A 14,771-nucleotide genomic window follows, 5' to 3' on the forward strand; every position below is an offset into this window, starting at 1 on the left:
TTCGTGCGGGAAGCCTGGGAGGGCTGAGAAGCAGGCGGCGGCTTCACACTCAGGCCCAGGGAGGCGGAGGTGAGCTTGGGCGGGGGGGGGTGCGAGGAGGGCCACCTGCGCCGCAGCAGGTAACCCGGGGGTGAGGGGGGCGCGCAGAGGAACCGCTCCCTGCCCCAGCTCACCTCTGCCACCCTCGGCCTGAACGGGAAGCCGCCGCCTGCTTCTCAGTCCTCCCCGGCTTCCCGCTGAACAGCTGATTCGTGGGAAGCCGGGGGGGGGGGCCGGAGAAGCAGGGCGGGGCGGGGCGTTCAGGGGAGGAGGTGGAGCGTAGGTGAGGTGATCTGGGGCTGGGCATGGGGCGAGGAGCTGCCAGTGGGTGCTCTGCACCCACCAAATTTTCCCCATGGGTGCTCCAGCCCCGGAGCACCCAGGGAGCGGGTGCCTAAGGCGCCACTTTTGATGTGATCAGTGGGGGAGCTGCCACTCCCCCTGCTCCCCCCCAGCTACGCTCCCCCACCCCTAGAAGCCAGAGGGACCTGCCGGATGCTTCCTGGGAACTCCCCAGGTAAGCACCTCCGGGACTCCCCACCTCACTCCCTGGCAGGTGCCTCTGGCTCTTAGGGGTGGGCACCCACTACGGTGGCCCATGAGACCCTCCTGCCCGGTTCTGGGGGCAGTCAGAGGACCGGGGAGGGGGATGGATGGGGCAGGGGTCCTGGGGGGGGCATCAAGGAACGCGGGGGGGGGTTGGATGGGGCAGGAGTCCCGGGGGGCGGGGGTGGGCAATGACCCCCTCGTGGGGTGAGGATGGAACCTGCTGTTAAGATTTTGGCAGCTCATCACTGCTCACACGCACTTACCAACATGTAACCCTCCCCTCTCCAATTCAATTCTGAATGTGGCTCAGTGAATCCAACTGAGCATAAGCGAGTCAAACTGAATCAGGCCTGCTGTAACCAAGGGACCAGATCAGGGACGTGAGGAGGGAAAGCAAGTAAGGGGCTGGAGGGGTGTAAAAAGGTGTAAGTCAAACTATCCCTCCCCCTTACCTGGCCTTACACTGTCTTCTGGCTACTTGGTTTTGAGAGCTCAGCTCAGACTCCCTTACACAATTGGGGAGCAGGTGAAAATAGGTCTAGAGGCATCTAAACTAGTCAAAGAAATTCACAGTGTGAGGGACTGACTGAGGGCAGCAGAGCCACACAGAGCCTGCGGCTTTCCTAATTGGACTATTGTCATATCCTCTGTTTCTGCCAGGATCCACGTTATGTTATTTGCACTCCTCTGTGAATCACACTTGGAGAAAATGCTTTTCATCTGTGTGCAATGAATGGTGGGGGATGGGAGTAGCAGTACAGGCCCTTTCCTTTCTGCCCCTCTCCCCCTCCCCCCATTCCCAGCCCAAATGAACCAGTTTGAACCTAGGTCACTGATTAGTAATTTCCTTCATGTGAGGAATGTCTCCATGGTAGCAGCAGGACTGTATCTCTCAGGGTTAGGACCAAAGTTCTGCCCCACATGCTTCCCCTACTGCCTCCCCACCAGGCTCTCAAGAACAGATTCTTTGAAGGGCCTGAGATCTCAGCCACGCTGGTGCTGCAGGTTTGCCCTGAAGCTTCCTCTGAGAGCACATGAGGAGGTCAAGTCCTTCCTGGGGGAAGCACAGTGATATTTATTTTATTTGTTCATTTATTTTTACAGTTCGTTCTGGAGAACTGAGGGGGCGGGTTCTGTCCAGCCTACCCAGGAGAAGAGGATTCCAGTGCTCCAGTTCTGGGGATGCTCCAGTTCTAAGGGGAGGGACATGGCAGCCATGTTATCTTTATGTCAAGACCGAAAGAAGAGACTTGGGGAAATAACTCGCTCCTGAAATCTACACAACCAAAATTTAAATAAATTGCAAAAGCTTCTCTTGTTCTTTCCTTCTTCCTTCCCCCCACCACGCCCACCTCCTTTTTTCTCCCACGGTTCTTTGTCTAGTTGCTAGGCTTTGTCCCAGGGTTGGTTCTTGTGATGGTGGGAAAGGATTTGAATGGAGGAGCATTCATAGCGGGGCAGTAACCCTAGTAGAAAACATTGAAATCACAGTAATGCAATGTTCAGAGACAGAGTACAGGGAGCCAGCTGTTACTTACTTTAATATCTGCAGTCTACAGTTGGGATGTTTCAGTCCCTCACACAGCAGCTGCACTCCTGGATCTCCCACTTTGTTACGCCCCAAGACTAGCTCTGTCAGGGTCTGACTGGTGCTGAGAACCGAAGAGAGAGCCCCACAAGAAACGTCGGTGAGATTGCACCAGTTCAAACTGTAGGAGATGGAAAACAGCAAGGAAGATAATCACTCGTTTCCTCCCTGTTTGTGGCAATTCTCTTGCTGATGTCAGCGTCTGTGTGGAAGGAGATGGTTCATTCAGAAGAGACCAGTCACAGGGCTCTAGCAGGAGGCTACAGGATGTCAGCACCAAAGGCCCCTGTGTAGATTCCGGTCCATTTGCCCCGGCTCTGTCAGTCACCCCAAGTACCACAAGGGAACGTTCAGAGGAGCTGAAGGGAGGGAGGCAGAGTGTGTGTGTACGGGGCTTAGGGGTGGGATGTTTGTAATGAACTGGAGAATCCTAACAGCAGGCACTGAAGAACAGTGCAAATCCTTTCCCAGTGCTGGTACTCTGGTTCCTTTCTGCTTATGCAAATGAAATCTAAAGCGTCTGTAAAAGGTCCTTTGCCTTCCCCAAACTATTCCCCAGTATCTAGAACAGGGGTGGGCAAACTTTTTGGCCTGAGGGCCACATTGGGGAATAGAAATTGTGTGGAGGGCCACGAATGCTCACAAAATTGGGGTTGTGGCACGGGAGGGGGTGCGGTCTCTGGGGTGGGACTGGGAATGAGGGGTTTGGGGTGTAGGAGGGTGCTCTGGGCTGGGACCGAGGGGTTCAGAGGGCGGGAGGGGGATCAGGGCTGGGGCAGGGGTTCAGGAAGGGATGCAGGTTCTGGCTGGGGGTGCAGGCTCTGGGGTGGGGCTGGGGATGAGAGGTTTGGGGTGCAGGAGGGTGCTCCAGGCTGGGATTGAGGGGTTTGGAGAGTGGGAGGCAGGTAATAACTGGAACTGGCTGAAGTTTGGGGGGCGAATAGTCTATTCACCAAAAGATGCAATTTTGGGGCAAACCAAAACTATTCATGAATTTGGCACAGATTTGCAGAACAGTTTTGGCCAACGTTTTTCCTCAGGGCTAGATTCACCACGCTGAAGGAGGAACTAGTGGCTTCCTTACAGCCTTTAGCCCAGTGGGTAAGAGCACTCACCTGGGTCTGTGGGGAGACCCTGGTTTGAATCCCCACTGTGGAGCAGAGACTAGAATCCAGGTTTCCCTGCCCTAGCCTATGGGTTATGTTGGCAATCTCTCCCAAAGGTAGGGAATTGAGGGAAAAGACTACTGCCTCCAATTCGGGGGGTGTTTTAATGATCTGCATAGTTTTGAGTCATTGTTGCTATGTGTTCCCCCCTCCTTTAGTAAAAGTTTGCTTTGGTTTATACATAGATTCGGGACTTGCAAGTGGGGAAGTATTCCCATATAACCTCTCCGATGAACTGCAACCTTGTTGTGGTGGAGAGGCTCGAGTGGGCTAAAGACCTGTGGAGCTATATCATCCGGAGCTTTTATACTCCTGGTAGGGTTCCCCTTGGCGAGCAGTTCTGAGGCAAGGCTCCTGACCGTGGTCCAAACTTCAAAAGACCCCAATGGCGTCAGGGTTTTCTTCATGTCAAGCTTTGTGTGGTTACCACTGGCACACCGGTTTCCCCACGTTAAAATATTTCACATGCAGGCCTCTGCCAAAAGGTTCACACCTGCACAAAGTCCTGAGACAATGGACGAGTGGCGGGGAAGACAGGAGCAGTGATCTCTGAGAGTCTTTAGTCACAAACCTGCATGCAGGCAGCAGCCCTGTGATGGTCATTTTGTGCTTGGTTGAGACAGAAGTGCATTTCGGCAGCAGCGGCTGTGACTGAGCAGGGCCTTTTCAGGATCCCCCCCGCTCACCCCAAATGGGAAGGGGGCTAGAAAAGGTGTCCCAAACATAAGTTGTCTCACACTCTTCTGACTGGACGACCGTATCCAGTGGGATCACTCAACTCTGCAGCTGAAACAAGAGATATGACAATGAATTTTGCCACCTGGAATGACCACACCCTTATGGACTCTCAGCACAGTGAATGCCCAGAAAGAAGAACTGCCACAGTTGCCAGAGAACTGGCAAGACTCAACATTGACATTGCAGCTCTTAGCGAGACCCGCCAGGCCAATGAGAGCCAATTAAAAGAGGATGGAGGTGGCTACACCTTCTTTTGGAAAGGAAAGCCACCTGAAGAGAGTGCATTCACGGGATTGGCTTTGCTATCAAAAATAAGATCGCCAGTCACCTTTTTGAGCTTCCTGTGGGGATCAACAAGTGTCTCTTGACTCTTCGGCTCAAGCTTAGCACAAGCAATATGCCACGGTCATCAGCATATACGCCCCAACACTCGGTGATGAGGAAGACAATAAGGAGCAGTTTTATAGCGCTCTCGATGCAGTCCTCACAGCCACACCTAAGGCAGACAAACTCATCCTCCTGGGAGATTTCAATGCCAGAGTTGGATGGGATTCCCAACTCTGGAGCAGCACAATAGGCAAAGAAGGGGTGGGAAACGTAAACCCTCCTCAGCAAATGCGTGGCACAAGACCTGCTCACCACAAATATCATCTTTAGGCAGAGTAACAAATTTAAGTCCACCTGGAAACATCCTAGGTCCAAACACTGACACCTCCTTGACTATGTTATAGTCAGAACCCGAGACTATACCAACATCCATATAACACAAGCTATGAGGGGTACCAATCACTGTTGGACAGACCATCGATTCGTAAGATCAGTCATGTACCTGCAGCTCGCTCCACCACACACGAAAGCAGTACGAAGTCAAAGCACTTCAAGACCAAGCCAGCTGCAAGACATTCCAGAAACATCTGTTTGAAAAACTCTCTAACATGCCAGACAACGTCATTGACATTCAAGAGCATTGAGATCAACTTAAAAACACCATTCACAATGCATGTGCTGAAACCATAGGATATTCCACTCATCGGCACCAAGACTGGTTTGACGAAAACAACAAGGAAATCCTAGCATTAATTCAACAGAAAAGAACTGTATTTTGTAACTGGCAAAATGATTCTTCTAACAAACGAAAACATGAGGCCTATCACCTGCTTAAAGCCAAAGTCCAAAGGAGGCTACGTGACATCAAAAACAAGTGGTGGCAAGAGAAGACCTCTGAGATCCAGGGTTTCGTAGACCAGGATGACATGAGAAGCTTCTGTCAAGGTTCCTTCCCCACTCTGAACTCTAGGATACAGATGTGGGGACCTGCATGAAAACCTCCTAAGCTTACTTTTACCAGCTTAGGTTAAAACTTCCCCAAGGTACAAACTATTTTACCCTTTGCCCTTGGACTTCCACTGCCACCACCAAACGTTTATCTGAGTTACTGGGAAAGCGTTGTTTTCCTCCCAACCCTTGCACCCCACTTCCTGGGAAAGGTTTGGTAAAAATCCTCACCAATTTGCATAGGTGACCACAGACCCAAGCCCTTGGATCTTAGAACAATGAAAAAAGCATCCAGTTCTTGAAAAGAAACATTTTAATAGAAGAAACAGTAAAAAGAACAGGATCACCTCTGTAAGATCAGGATGCTAAATACCTTACAGGGTAATTAGATTCAAAACATAGAGAATCCCTCTAGGCAAAACCTTAGGTTACGAAAAGACACACAGACAGGAATATTCATTCTATTCAGCACAACTTATTTTCTCAGCCATTTAAAGAAATCAGAATCTAACGCATATCTAGCTAGATTACTTACTAAGTTCTAAGACTCCATTCCTGTTCTGTCCCCGGCAAAAGCCTCACCCAGACAGACACAGACCCTTTGAAGTTCTCCCTCTTCCCAGCTTTTGAAAGTATCTTGTCTCCTCATTGGTCATTTTGGTCAGGTGCCAGTGAGGTTATCCTAGCTTCTTAACCCTTTACAGGTGAAAGGATTTTTCCTCTGGCCAGGAGGGATTTTAAAGGTGTGTACCCTTCCCTTTATATTTATGACAGCTTCTTTCACACAACAAAAGCTATATATGGGCCAAGCTCCAAAGGCCTGACCCCCTTACGTTCTCAGGATGGCTCCGCTCTCCTCAAGTAGAATGCAGCCATTAAACAAAGCTGGAAGGAGCACTTTGAGAGCCTACTAAACTTCGAATTCACGGTCTCTGAAGACACCATCGACTTTATTCCACAATGCTCAGCAATGGAACACCTTGCTGATCCCCCATCTTTTGAGGAAGTCCAGCATGCCATCACCCAGACAAAAAAAAATCACAAGGCACCAGACCCAGACGGCATCCCAGTTGAGATTTTTAAAGTTGGTGGAACAATGCTCCAGCACAAACTTTACCAACTCCTTGACAAAAATCTGGACCCGCGAAGAAATTCCACCTGACTTTAAGAATGCTAACATTGTTACAATATTTAAGAAAGGGGACAAATCACTGTGCGGGAACTACAGAGGTATTGCTTTCCTCTCCATCGCAGAGAAGATTCTTGCCTCGATCCTACTAAACTGCCTCCTCCCCCTTTCCGAGGAACTCCTCCACAAATCACAGTGTGGCTTCAGGCCATCCCAAGGCACAATCAACATGATCTTCATGGCAGGACAGATTCAGGAGAAGTGCAGAGAGCAACACCAGGAACTGTTCATGGCATTCATCGACCTAACCAAGGCCTTTGACTCTATCAATTGTGATGCCCTATGGAAGGTGCTGTGTAGGTTTGGCTGTCCACAGAAATTCATTTCCATTATCAGACTACTCCGTGATGGGATGACTGCCACCATTTTGTGCAATGGCTCAGAGACCGAACCATTCACCATTTGCACTGGTGTCAAGCTGGGCTGTGTCACTGCTCCAATACTCTTCTCCATTTACCTTGCCATGATCCTGATTCTCATTCGCGACCACCTTCCTGATGGACTCAGGACTGAGTACCGTATGGATGGCCAACTCCTCAGTCTTCGACGTCTCCAAACAAAATCTAAGATCATGAGAATTGGCATCACTAACCTTCAGTATGCAGATGACTGTGTCATTCTTGCACACACAGAGGCTGACCTGCAAAGCACCCTAAATCTTTTTGCAAATGCCTATTACAGCCTGGGTCTCTCTCTCTCAACATCAGGAAAACCAAGGTACTTTACCAGCCCGCACCTGCACAAACTACTCTTCGTATTCCACAAATCACCATCAGCGAAGAACCCCTGGAAAATGTGGACCATTTTCCATACCTTGGCAGCCACCTCTCCCAAACAGCCAGCATTGACACAGAAATTGAATACAGGATCCACTGTGCCAGCACGTCTTTTGGAAGACTACTCAAAAGAGTCTTCAATGAGAGGGATCTACAAACAGGTACCAAGATCTTGGTCTACAAGGCAGTTGTCATTCCCACTCTTCTCTGTCGGTGTGAGACCTGAGTAACCTACAGATGACATCTCAAGCGGTTGGAGTGGTTTTGGCAGTGCTTCCTCAGGAGGATTCTCCAAATCAGCTGGGAAGACCGACACACCAACATCAGCGTTCTCTCTGCAGCCAACATCAGCAGTATAGAAGCGCAGGTCATGAAATACCAACTCCGCTGGGCTGGCCACTGTGTACATATGCCTGTCACTTGCCTCCCAAAGCAAGTTCTCTTCTCTCAGTTAAGTCAGGGAAGAAGGGCTCATGGAGGGAAATGGAAACATTTCAAAGACGTACTGAAAGTACATCTTACAAAGGGAGGCATCAACCCAACAAACTGGGAGGACTTGGCGCGAAACAGAACACAGTGGCATCACACCATACACCAAGCCACAGCTCACTTGGAGGAGAACAGACACTCTCATGAGAAAGAGAAGCAACAAAGGAGGAAAGAAAGGGCACAACGCTCCAGCCAACAAACTATATCTCCTCCAAGATTACACCTGTCACTTCAGTGGGAAAATCTGCAGGGCAAGAATTAGGCTCCTCAGCCACTTAAAAACTCAGCAATGAACCCCTTTGGCAGACATCATCCTTGCACTGAGGGATAGCCGAAGAAGATTCCCCTTGCCCAGGGGAGGTGCATAGTTGTCCCAGGTTTCTGGGTGTGAGCTTGAGCCCTTCTGTTTTGTAATTTTAAGAGGAACCCCTAGATAATGAGCCTGGCCCTCGTTGCTGCCGGACAACACCTGGCAGAAGGGTGATGTCTCTGCTCCAGCAACACGAAGGGGCCATAAAGCTCTTCTACCCAGCCACCTGAGGATTCCCTCTGTGGAGGAATCCCTGCATGTCACAGAGCTGGCATTAGACCACTTCCCACAACCTCCCTGGTGTGTGTGGGCTGGGGGGCATGGCAGAGTTTCAGCAATCCCCAGCTCGTGTATTGGCACATTAGAGCCAGACCCAGGTGGGGGGGAATGACACTGTACCAGGCTCATTAGCCCCTCCCATTAGTTGACCTAATACCTCCCCCCCACCAGTGCAGGATTGGTCCCTAAAGTACACTTCCCTGTGAGTTGCCTAGTCTAGTATGACAATGTCCCGAGTGATGGAGCTTCCACCACTTCCAGGTGGAGACTATTCCATGAGCTAGTCGATCTCCCAGCAGATCTGACAGAGCAGCACAGCAGTGAAGCAGACACCCTTCAGCTGTGTATCTTCCCTTCCCATCCCCACCCCCTACATCACCATCAGTGAGTTACTCATTCCCCACCCTTCTCCAGGCTGTGAGGGAGAGCAGAGGCTGTTGGCACCAGGGAGAGAAGACACCATCACTATAGGACTCTCTGCAAGTCCAATTACTGCTGACGGGGAAGGAAACTACTAATTTCATCTCCTACAGGGAGGCACCAGTGATCTGCAGGTCTTGCTTTTCAGGAGTGGACAAGAAGCTGTAGCTGCACTGACCAAGGGGAGCTGCAACCCCGTGGTGGCTCCTAGAGGAAGCAGGAGGGAAGGAAAGGGCGTGGGGTGGTACTTGCTGAAAGGGGAATTCATTGACAGATGGCTCCTTTCCCCACATACAGGGATCACTGATAGTTGCTGATTGGCTCTCTCTGCTGCAGGGTGCATAATGGAGAGTGGCAGCTTGTCAGCCTTGAGAAGGAAGACGCGAAACATCACCAATTATGGGAATAAAAGGAGAAAACAAAAAGCCATGAGATGAGTCCTATCCATCTACACACTGATAGGCAGAGCTAAGAAGCCTTGCTTGAGGACTGGTGGAAACAGATGGGGAGAGAAGCTACTCAGCCCTCCAGGCAAAGGATTGGACATTCTTGGAAGACAAGGGGGGTCCTGCATTAACCCCAAACCTCCCATGATGGAGCGAAGCTACTGAAAAAGGAGGCTGATTTTGCCATTCACTCAGCTAGTGCTTCTGAGGGTTCAGCATCCAACATGCAGGTTGTTTGGAAATCTGAGCAGAAGCCTCACAATGGGTGTTGGAAAATCTGTTGAAAGTCTCCAGATTTTCCCAGGACATCACAGGCCAGCGGTGTGGGCGTGGGGTGGCGGAGTGTCCGACATGAAGAAATAGAAACTTATTGATACAGAAGAGGGAAGAACAATAGCTTTGCCCAGCAGGTTTCCCCTTTTTTTTTTTTCATTTTAATTGCAAGTCCAACATAGGCACTCATTCTGGCCTGCCCTACTTCTAACCATAAACACACACATCCCCATTCCCACTGGGCTGCACTTCAAAGGGTCTGTCTTCACACTGGTGGGGTCTCTCTGCTGAGAGCAGGTCGAACGTCAAAGGCAAGAGTCACTGGAGCTAAAACGGCGGTGGGGAGGTTCAGAAGAGCCAGAGGGCCAAGTCCTCTTTTTCTCTTAGTTGTTTTAAATTAAATTGTCAGGGTGTCAAAAGTAATTTAAATAGCTGTAGAATGGGGGTTGGCTAAAAGGTAAGAGTGCGCTCTTTTTAATAAATGCATTTTATTAAGGGTTGTTTAAAAGGAAAAAAACTATTTATCCCCCCAAAATTGGGGCTGTGGGGCCAGCTGTCTGGTGTGGGCCCAGCTTTACTTACAATCCCCAAACAAGACAGGCTGGTGCATGTTGTGAGTCACTGACACAAGTGCTGGAGAGACAGTAAAGGGATCAGAGACCAGCCACCCCCAGGGGTGAGCGCTTTAAACAAAGGACACCTGTAAATACACAGAGGTGGCCAAACGTTACTTACATCAATCTCTGTAATTTGCAGTTTGGATGTTTCAGTCCCTCACACAGCTGTTGCACCCCAGTATCTCTCAGATTATAATTATAACACATATCCAGCTCTGTCAGGCTCTGTTTGGTTCTGAGAACAGCAGCGAGATCCCTACCACACGTGTCTTTGAGATGACAGCTTTCTAACCTGCAAAAGAGAGGAAATCCAGACAAGAGTGATCAGCACGTGAATTGCGCTCGTCACAGCTGTTCTGATAAGTGGCCTTGCCCACCAGCCCCTCTCCTGACCAATCAGCATTGAAACTGGGCCAAGAGTCCAGCGCTAGCTGGGAGGATATTTTTAAGACAGCCATGCCTGGCAGCACATGCAGGTTCAGAAACAGAGAAAGAGAGAGAGAGAGTGCATCACACTTTGGAGATGACCCATGCTTTGCTTCTAATAAGTAACCATCTCTCTCAGAAAAAAGAAAAGGAGTACTTGTGGCACCTTAGAGACTAACCAATTTATTTGAGCATGAGCTTTCGTGAGCTACAGCTCACTTCATCGGATGCATGCCGTGGAAACTGCAGCAGACTTTATTTATGCACAGAGAATATGAAAAAATACCTCCTCCCACCCCACTGTCCTGCTGGTAATAGCTATTAATAAGCTATTAATAAGCCATTATTATATTATTATTAATAGCTATTAATAAGCTATTACCAGCAGGACAGTGGGGTGGGAGGAGGTATTTTTTCATATTCTCTGTGCATAAATAAAGTCTGCTGCAGTTTCCATGGCATGCATCCGATGAAGTGAGCTGTAGCTCACGAAAGCTCATGCTCAAATAAATTGGTTAGTCTCTAAGGTGCCACAAGTACTCCTTTTCTTTTTGCGAATACAGACTAACACGGCTGTTACTCTGAAACATCTCTCTCAGCTTTGTCTAAGTCTCCTTCATAAGAATCCATGCATATTACACTAGGCCCTGCCCCAAGCCCCACCCCTTGTCCAATGAGAAGCCAGTGTTGGGTGGGACTTCCTGATTCAGCCCCACTGCTTTCTCGTCACCCTTATCAGCATTAAGAATAAATCAGACATTTCAAGCTCCAAACCTCAGCCATCAACCAATGAGGAATAAGGTTTGGGGTAAGACTTCCTCTCCGACACCACCCCCACCTCTTCCCCTGACCTTTGAGTGTATCTACGTCAAAGAGACCAATGACAAGATCAACACTAGCATTCAGACAGCACAGGTTTTCCAGAGAAGCTGACAGAGACACTGCCTGGTATGGTGATGGAGTTCTCAAGAATTACCATCCTTGGAGACTTCAGCATTTACATCAACAATATATCTGATCTAGTCTACCCTTTTCACCCAATGAATGTCACATGGAGTCTCTGGGCCTACACACACACACACAAAGCTGGTCACACCCTGTATCTGATCTTCATAATGAACGTCGATGTAAGCAACAATCGTTGTCCTATCCCAATCAGACCATCCTTTCCATAAAATGGAGAGCAGAACTCTCATCGTCTCCAGGCAAAAGTTCTGGCCATGGTGGCTTGTCCCCAGAAGCTCAAAGACCCAGCTATGGTCACAAAATAATGGTGCCCTACCAATCAAGCAAGGACTTGAAGAACCAGTGAGACATCACAGTCACTGACTGACCACTGCCATCAAGACATGGGTTATAGAGTACCACCTCCCCTGTTTGAGCCTCACAGAGCTCTACGGCTTCTCAGTTCCTAGAGACTTCAGCTTCCTTGGTTGAAGGATCCAGCTTTCCTTAGATTTCAAGAGCTCTGACCTCATGTCCTTCAGGTGATGGATGCAAAAATGGCTGTCTGTTTCTGCTTATGCATCCTATTTCCCAAAGTCCATTGTCTCTTTTTCAAGAGCCAGGAAGGCTTCCTGGGGGGTACAGCCTCCGTCCTCTGTTGGGATTGTTAAGTGGCCACGGCCGCCACCCCAGGCTTGCTAGTTTGATGGTTTTGTTTACCTTCTATATAAATGTACTGACCTCATCTTGTTCAATTTACATTGGAGACAGAGTCATTCTTTTGTCTAGGACAGACTGGGCTTCCACCAAACATATTTTAAGACCATACTTCCAGCTCACCTCCGTAATTCTTTATACACCAACTGCACATACATCACGCAATAATACTAATGACCAACGTGTCCTCAGTTTACATGTGATCCCTTACGTGGCACCTTCTAGATACAGATTCTGACAACAGCGAGCAGGGACAGTGAGCGTGCCAGGCCTGATGTGAGTTGGCACTGAAGGACACCCTGGGTCACAGGATCCCCCATGGTTGGGGCTGAAGCTGAAACCCAAATTGAGTATTTCAGCTCAGACAGGGAGGTTTAGAATCCTCGGGGGTCCTGGGGCCTCTTTTGATCTTTCCATGTAAAACTAGTAAAAACAAAGTATCAAAAGTTAGTAAAGTGATCTATAAAATAGGCTGGTAGCTGAAGGTTAAGAGTGAGCGCTTTTAAATAATTATTAATAATTGGGGGTTTTAGGGAGTACTGTTTGGCATGGTGGAGGAAATCTCTTGCGTGCCAAAGCCATCCTCTACATCCACTTCCATCCAGCATTGGGAACCCGCACCTGATCCCCCTCCCCCACCCCTGACAAAGGAACAGGTATCATGTCACACGTCCCTATGGGCAACCCAGACTTGCAAATTAGATGCAAACCTGTAAGTTGGAAGAACTGGCCGAGCAGGGGCATTGTACAGGCTTCCCAATTAGTCAGTGATGAGGGCTTTGCTCCTTTTCTACTGCTAAAGCAGTGCTATGACCTGCCGCCCTCCGCAGAGTGGCACAACTTACAGCTAAGACATTTGCTAACGTATCTCTTCTGGATATGTTTGAACAAAGGCTAAGACAGCATGAAGAGTGCCAGACTTTCATTGTACCTAACCACTCCTGCCTTTTCCCTCTCCCTCATTCCCGCCTCTATTTATCTACGTCTATTTTATTAATATAACCTCCATCCTAATGTGTTATATCCAGGTAGCATTATCACGTATTTGTGCAGCTTCAGTGAGTTGTAAAACTGCTTTCGTATTTGGGAACAAATACAAGCTGTATGTGGATCTTCTCTTTTGTATTTTTTACTGACTCTTTCTTTACAAAAAAAAAATCAACAGGAAAAAAAATCACAAAAAGTTGTTTAATATATTTACAACCCTGCCCTCCCTCCCGTACCCTAAACATATATATTCAGCAATGACCAGGGGTGGAGAGCCAGCTGTCTGGTGTGGGCCCAGATTTACTTACAATATCCATTTTCTGAACAGGGCAGCTGGGCGCACGTTATGAGTCATTGATGCGGGTGCTGTAAAAACACTTAACTTTCATCTTCTCCATGTAGCTGCAGGGAGCAGACATCAAACACCAGCAACACACCCTGTCAAACACTTTACATGGAGGACACCTGTAAATCCAGAGGAAGCCAAATGTTACTTACCCTAGTCTTCGCAATTTGCAGCTGGGATGTTTCAGCCCCTCACACAGCCGCTGCACTCCGGAATCTCCCAGAGGATTGCCATTCAGGTCCAGCTCTGTCAGGCTCTGGCTGGTTCTGAGAACAGCAGCGAGATCCCCACAGCCAGCACCTGTAATGCAGCAATATTCCAATCTGCGGGAGAGAGCAATGCAGAGCATAGTGATCACGGCATGAATGGGACCGTTCTGATAGGTGGCCCTGCCCAGCAGCCCCTCTGCCTGACCATTCAGCATCCAGAATGGCCCAGATATTTCAAGCGCCAAACCTCTGCCATTGACCAATGGGAAATACAGTTTGGGGTAAACTTCCCTCCCGAAGCCCTGTCCCTAGCCACCAAAACTGACTCCTGCATAGCCCCCTCCATCACTACAAGAGATTTGTGATAAAATTGAGAGAGATGGCAACACGGTCATACATCAGACAATACAGGGCTGAGGCGCCTAGTTGGGAATGATAGGTGGGCACGAAAGTCCATCATTCCTCAGAACGGAGGAGGGAAATAACCTAATCTGTGTTGACATCAAAATGCTCAGGGTAAAAAGAATGGTTACTTACCTTACAGTGACTGATTCGTCAAGATGTTCTATGCCTGTGCTGATATAGTCAAAAATCAATTTAGACAGTCTCTGTGCAGAAATCAATTTATCTTTAACTTTACTACCATAGGCCGCAAAAATCATCTGGGTGATTTTCTAAAATACCTTCTTCTATTCAGTAGAATAGACCTAGCTCCTTTCTTCCTGGGAACAAAATAGTGGGCACTTGTCTTTGATGGCAAAAAGATCTATCTGAAGAAATCCCCATTCATGGGAGACTAACTGAAGGACTGTGCCTTTTAATGTCCACTCGTGAGAGGACGTGCTCTTCCTGCTTGGCTGATCAATCAGGATATTACACCTACCAGGAGAAGCCATACTACGATACTGAGTTGATGCAGAATGCATCATTCCCATAGCAGTATGGATTCTTGACAAAGAGTCCAATCTTGCTGCCTCTGTCTCTTGA

General features: G+C 48.7%; 1 protein-coding gene across 3 annotated transcripts in view; it reads right to left on the minus strand.

Moving 5' to 3' along the window:
* The window catches only part of LOC140912512 (NACHT, LRR and PYD domains-containing protein 3-like), a 65,403-nt gene that overhangs the window by 16,632 nt on the left and 34,000 nt on the right, over positions 1-14,771 (minus strand). For 2 of the 3 annotated variants that reach the window (XM_073347003.1, XM_073347002.1), the window contains exons 7-9: positions 13,728-13,898; positions 10,273-10,446; positions 2,127-2,297 (exon numbers count right to left, since the gene is read on the minus strand). In XM_073347003.1, coding sequence (XP_073203104.1) covers positions 2,127-2,297; positions 10,273-10,446; positions 13,728-13,898 — 516 coding nt within the window. Of the gene's footprint in view, positions 1-2,126; positions 2,298-2,320; positions 2,379-10,272; positions 10,447-13,727; positions 13,899-14,771 lie in introns of those variants that run through there. The other variant, XM_073347004.1, reaches the window with a different exon arrangement.

The sequence above is a fragment of the Lepidochelys kempii genome, chromosome 6 (assembly GCF_965140265.1).
Source record: "Lepidochelys kempii isolate rLepKem1 chromosome 6, rLepKem1.hap2, whole genome shotgun sequence".
Taxonomy (NCBI): domain Eukaryota; kingdom Metazoa; phylum Chordata; order Testudines; family Cheloniidae; genus Lepidochelys; species Lepidochelys kempii.